Here is a 6,589-nt window from a genome sequence, read left to right as displayed (position 1 = left end):
TTTAATGAAGCACTATCGTATGCTAGGGCTAATTAAAGCTATTTGACAAATGTTATCCATTACGGTAGGGTAAGAAAACTAATTTTCTTTTGTGCACCAGTGGGCTTTGCCGAAGGGAGCGCGCAGAGATGCGCAGAGAGAGAGAGAGAGAGAGAGAGAGAGAGAGAGAGAGAGAGAGAGAGAGAGAGAGCGCACAAACATCCTCCAGGGCGCCTCATTACTAATTTGCCGTCCAGTTCTCGTGCGCTTCTGTGTACCTGCTTTGGAAATCTCTGACTTCTCCGTGCGCTGCAATCTCACATGAAAACCTAGAAATGGCTCTGCCTCCCTACTATTCTTTTGGTGATTTTAACGTCTCCATAACTCCTTTCAATGTTACCTTCACCGAGGATCCTCTGCGCGTTCCCTCATACAGCAACGAAACCAACAAGGCTGCAGCCAGGGACACTACAAGTCTCATCATCGCCGTCTGTATCACGGCTCTCTACTCGCTCATCTGTGTTGTGGGACTGCTGGGAAACGTGCTTGTAATGTACGGGGTGATCAGGTAAGACATATATGATGACATAAACTATTTAATAAAAGCAAAAACATTCAAATGGTAGACTAGAAATTGGTTATTTGACCATATTTAATATTTAACTATAATTTGCTGCTGGGTACATGCTGATTAGTGCAACACACACGTGCACACGCACGAACTCACACATACATAATAGCTTTAGACAGTATAGGAATTCTAAAATGTTTTATTTATTTTAAATTGTGTTGAAGTACTTCTGGGGATATTTGATTTAAGGACTATAATAATCTTTTATTATGTTATATATTATATTACTTTATGTAAACTGGTCCTTTGTAATTGCCCACAGTTCCATTGTGTCTGAGAGCCACTCTCTAACACACCCACACACTCACATAAAAAAACACACACACACACACACACACACACACACACACACACACACACACACACACACACACACACACACACACACACACACACACACAGCCTCCTACATACAAGAGGGCGGGGGTTGGGGATTACTTCATTACTTCATTGCGCCAATTACTTCTGTCAGTAATTATATTGTAAATTCAGATAATTAATCTGCTTGGAAAATAAGCACCATGTTGAACCCTCACCCATCAACAGCGACGACTGTGTCACTAACTCATGCTCTGAAGTTTCTGAGGATTCATGTCATATTGTTTTCTTGTTAAACTAATGCAATTTAAATGAGAAATCAGTGAGGCGACGTTTGGATCTTCAGTGTCAATCAATCGTGTCCCTTAACTACTTCCTGTGTGGAAGATGAAATATGAGTTTCTGTACTTTGGTTTTTCAATTTTCAATAATCAAACAAAAATAAAATATAAAAACAACATTGTGCCCACCCTCTCCCTGGCAAAGCAATTCACAGTGAAATCAGAGTGTAATGTGATGATACATGGGGGATTAACAAAAAAAAAATTCTTTGTCTTCCCTCCTGCTTGTAGAGCTTGTTGCAGTTTCATTAAATGTGACCAACTGGACTAATTGGGATGAATCTATGTTTTAAAAGAAAAGTTGTCTGTGAATCTGAAATCCAGCAGGAGTTTTAGAGGATCTTTCAGCAGGAAACTCCTCATTAGTTGCAGTGTAATGGAGGCTGACCGTCACTCTGGCTCTTATGCGTTTAGGGATGTGCCATAAAAAAACATTATGCATCTAAAAAGCCCTTTTATTAGTTTCAATATTATTTCTGTGGAAATAGGAGATCATTGGTTTTAGAGAGGAAATGGATTAGACCAAAAAATAAATTGGTTTCAAACCTTGATACGTGGTACATGGAATGGAAAGCGTGAGTCACCCACAGTCGGCGTCTTCTTTGCCACACGGCAGTAGACAGACCTTGAAAAACAACAGTTCCCCTCAACTGAGTCAGAATCATTAAAAATGGTCCCGTGCTTTCATTCCAACCAACCAGGTACACCAAGATGAAGACCGCCACCAACATCTACATCTTTAACCTGGCTCTCGCCGACGCTCTCGCCACCAGCACCCTCCCCTTCCAGAGCGCCAAGTACCTGATGAGCACATGGCCCTTCGGGGAGGTGTTGTGTAAAGTGGTCATCGCCATCGACTACTACAACATGTTCACCAGCATCTTCACGCTCACCATGATGAGCGTGGACCGCTACATCGCCGTTTGTCATCCCGTGAGGGCCCTGGACTTCCGCACGCCTGCCAAAGCCAAGCTCATCAACGTCTGCATTTGGATCCTCTCCTCTGCCGTCGGAGTGCCTGTGATGATCATAGCTGTTACAAAGGTGATAGATAAAGGTGGGAGATTTTTATTGTTGAAGAAAAAAATGCAGAAAATTATTATCGCTGTACAACAACTTCACTTATCAGCACATGCTTTTTAGCACCTAAATTGGCAAGTTTTGTTTTCGGCAAGCAATCAAACCGTTAAAGAGAACATTTGAGCTGGGTTATTAACTTGAATTAGCCTCTCCACATGGCCCTCTATTAAACTTCTAATTGTTTCAACTCTTCAGAAAACACTGTCTGCGAACTCAGATTCTCCAAACCTGAGTGGTACTGGGGCACGGTGATGAATATCTGCGTGTTCATCTTTGCCTTCGTGGTCCCGGTCCTGGTCATCACCATCTGCTATGGTCTGATGATCCTGCGGCTCAAGAGCGTCCGTCTGCTCTCCGGCTCCAAAGAGAAGGACAGGAACCTGCGACGGATCACCCGCATGGTTCCTGGTGGTCGTGGCGGCCTTCATCATCTGCTGGACTCCCATCCACATCTTCATCATTGTCAAGACCATGGTGGATATTGACCAAAAGAACCTCCTGGTGATGGCCAGCTGGCATCTGTGCATCGCGCTGGGCTACACCAACAGCAGTCTGAACCCCGTGCTGTACGCTTTCCTTGATGAGAACTTCAAAAGGTGCTTCAGGGATTTCTGCCTGCCTTATCGCTCCCGCCTGGAGCAGAACAGCTTCTCCAGAGCTCGTAATAGCACCTAGGGAGCCTGTGTCTGTTTGTGCTCCTGCGACGACACAGAGACCGCCAGCCTGACTAGGCATGGATCAGTGCGGGGGAAGAACAGTTCAGGACGACCTCCAGACTGAGGTCACCACCACAGGAGTCTGAGTGCACAGATGTGGGCTTTTGAGCTACTATTTATTTAAATTGTGTTTTTCATATGGTGAAACTCGTGAGACACACTTCTTAAAATCATGAAATCATTCACGATGATCACAAACAAGCCTGTTTGTGCCTGTGCATAAGAAAACGTATTAAAATGTTTCCATCTAGGATTAAAAGCAAATGCATAATGAACAAACACACATACAGTGCAGTTAGAAAGTATTAGAGTGATGTTTTTGTAAATGTTTTCTTTCTGCACTCTAAGCTTTAATGGTGTTTGTAGGTCTTCACATCCATATTAGGAGAACAATGTAGGACTCTGTGTACACACAGTTCCGCAATGATCAGATTGTCAGGCAGGACATAGATCATAAACACACAGACGCGGCCACCAAGAGGAGTTTCTTTATTACCAAACAGTGGCCGGTGTATGATTGGCTGAGTCAGTCACGTGACCTCAATCCAACAGATCATGTAGTTCACTTGATGAAGACCAGATTGACTCTGAAAATCCCCTGTAGCAGCAAGAAGTGAGGAAGGCTGCAGTGCAGCGCTGGCAGAGGGTCTACAGGGAATATATTGCTGTCTGCTGATTCATTTATCTTCAGCTGAATATTATCATGACTTTAGTTAGATGTATGTTAGTTTGTAAAATCACTTTTCATCCATCAATTTAGGGAACCATTTATAAAGGACTACAATTTGTTTATGTGACATCTTCAAATCAAAGATATAAGAGATAAATACTTTTTTGGTCACTTGTGTGAAGAGGAAACAGCTGTAAACTTTGACACATGACCAATTTGACTATTTACACTTCCATTAGTTACAGAGTAACATTATCATTCATTTTAAGACTGTGTCGGTCTGCTGTATGGTGTTGTGATCAGTCAGTTTTTGTTTGTTGCTGAAATAGACACTAGTAGAGCATTGAGAGTAAACCAAAATCCTAAAGTTTCGGGACTGAAAACCAAAAGGAGAAGCTGAAAGACTCTATAACGCTCCGTAACGTGAAGGGAACAGCAGAGATGGAGTAATAATTCTCACCATGAGTCACTCCTTTTACGTGACACATAGTCATTTCATCCTATGTTTAATTTCACGCTCAAAGGAGTACAGAGCCAATCACTATACTGTATATCTAGACTGCTAATTGTATTGTAACTCAACCTCATAGTGGAGGTAATCTGAATTCAATAATGTGAATGTTTAGCTGAGACTATATTTTATTTGTCTTTCTAATATTTAAATTAAAGGATGCATCCAATTTCATGCTCCTTCTTGTGATGTAAGAGGAGAAATAATTACAGACGAAGGCCACGCGTATAATCAAGTATCATTTTAAAGGAGGTGAAATTGTGTGTGACTACAGTACCATGTTTCAGTGTCTTTCTTCCGCTTTTAACCATCCTAACCTTTTAGATGCTTTTATTTATAATATGAAAGCCTTAATGATTAAGCAGAGGTGACTGATGCTTCCAGAGTATATTCACTGTTGAGCTGACTCATTGTTTCCACTCCTCTGGCTGCTCTGGTAAACTGAAGAGCTCAAGGGGAACGTGGCACTGCTGTTTCAACTCATAGTTGAGACTGAATATCCTCCACGGAGGCAAGTCTGAAACGGATCAAACGCATTAGCAAGGAAAGAGACGCTTCCTACACATATTACAGCTAATGGACAAGTTTCCACTGATCGTTGGACACTCGCAGGAGGATATTAGAAGACTTTTCTTTTGCACATTTTGAGAGACCAGTCAAGATGTCTCTCATCTTGCCACTGCAGCAATGCAGCTTTGTTTCTATCATCTATATATCAAGTGGGAAAATAATATTGTTCTGTAACAGCATATTAGTGATAACGTGATTTATTTTTGATTCAATGTGCTGTGAAGCTGTTGTACCATTAAGCTTCACTTGTAACCAATTAGTAAAATCAAACGTAAATGTATTTACACTAAGTGCTATAAATGTTAGGTGAAGCATTCGAAATCTACAAAATATTATTGTCGCTGTCGCCTATCGCCACGACTGTAGGAAGAGCATTGTAAATGTTTTCTGCAGCGTGGTCGACAATATGTTTGTGTCAGCTGATGAATATGTACCGTAATGCCTTATTCAGCATTACGTTCTTCTGTGAAAAGTTAATTGTTTTGTTGGGAAAAGTGTTTGATCTTTAAATGTTTTGACATTTTGTGTTGAAGCAGATACAGTATATAAAGTACTTTATTGTATAGGTGTAATAACCTTTTGAAAACGTTTATACAACTGTTATATGGAATAGCACAAGTTGTATCTTGTAACTACTGTTGTAAAAAGCTTTGGGTTTTATATTATGTTATATTATGATATTTTGTTATCTGTGGTTGTTATTACAGATGTTGTTAACATGTATATTCTTTGTAACTGCCAGTGAGGCAGAGGCAGAGTTAGACATGTGATCTGTTGGTACAATCAGGAACGCATTACAGATCGGGGCGATGTTGACGGGGCACGGGGACAAATAACTCACATTTTAATTGTGTGTGTTAATAATGAAAGCACAATAAGAAAGAAAGTCAGGGATGATATTGGGGTTTCTAGTCACCTTGGAGAGTTAGCACATTTTATTTATCTACCAATTAAACAATATGGCCAGTTTTATTATATATTTGTTATTGTCAACACGTCCTTTGAAATGACAAAAGAACAATGCATTACGTCTCTCAATGCTTTCTGACTTCCATACTTGTTTTTAAGCTTGATATTTTCTGGGCACTGTAGTTTTTGAGGAGACTCCAACAGGAGTAAGAAGAGCATTTAATGGGGAATATCTTCAGATTTGGCGCTCTGGTGAGTATCTACAGCAGCAGGACAGCGTATGTCAAAATAATGAAGAAACCTGCCAGCAATGAGTGTGGCTCATTCACGTGCTTTAAATGTTTTTGGACAGAAATGGAGCTCTATGGCACAGAGGAATAACATATATCAGGCTTTACCAAGATCAATTAATAGTATTAATAATCGTTTTTCTTTGTCTTTTCACATGATCTGTTGACAATAAGACAAATACAAAGAATATCACCAGCTGTATCCTTTTAACTGTTGCTAAAGTGACGCAGGCCCAAAGCCCTGATTGCCACACGTTCACACCACCACTTTCATCACCGTTTTTGTATAATCATCTTGGAGAAAAAAGGAATAAAAAACACCACTGTATTATTTATTTTTTTATATATATATAATTCAGATTCTCATTGTGAATAATCTGCTCTCGACTGCAGTGAAAGTCATGATTGAGCGATACCTACTGAAACATTATTACTGAGGCGGTTAACACTTAGACACATGCCAGTGAGGCCCACAGAGGATGTTTTGAAAATGATCAATTCTTGTGCTGTTTTTGCATTATGCTCCATGTTCAACTGGTCTTTCATTTAATTTCGTATACACATTAAAGGGCTG

General features: G+C 40.4%; 1 protein-coding gene across 1 annotated transcript; it reads left to right on the top strand.

Moving 5' to 3' along the window:
- The first annotated feature begins 241 nt into the window (after nt 1–241).
- On the top strand, nt 242–6,589 carry oprd1b (opioid receptor, delta 1b). The gene is given in 4 exon segments (XM_029452328.1): nt 242–547; nt 1,971–2,326; nt 2,545–2,753; nt 2,755–6,589. Coding segments are annotated over 4 exon segments (1,068 nt in total). The 5' UTR covers nt 242–314; the 3' UTR covers nt 3,025–6,589.

The sequence above is a fragment of the Cottoperca gobio genome, chromosome 16 (assembly GCF_900634415.1).
Source record: "Cottoperca gobio chromosome 16, fCotGob3.1, whole genome shotgun sequence".
NCBI lineage: Eukaryota > Metazoa > Chordata > Actinopteri > Perciformes > Bovichtidae > Cottoperca > Cottoperca gobio.
This window is presented reverse-complemented; position numbering and strand designations above follow the sequence as displayed.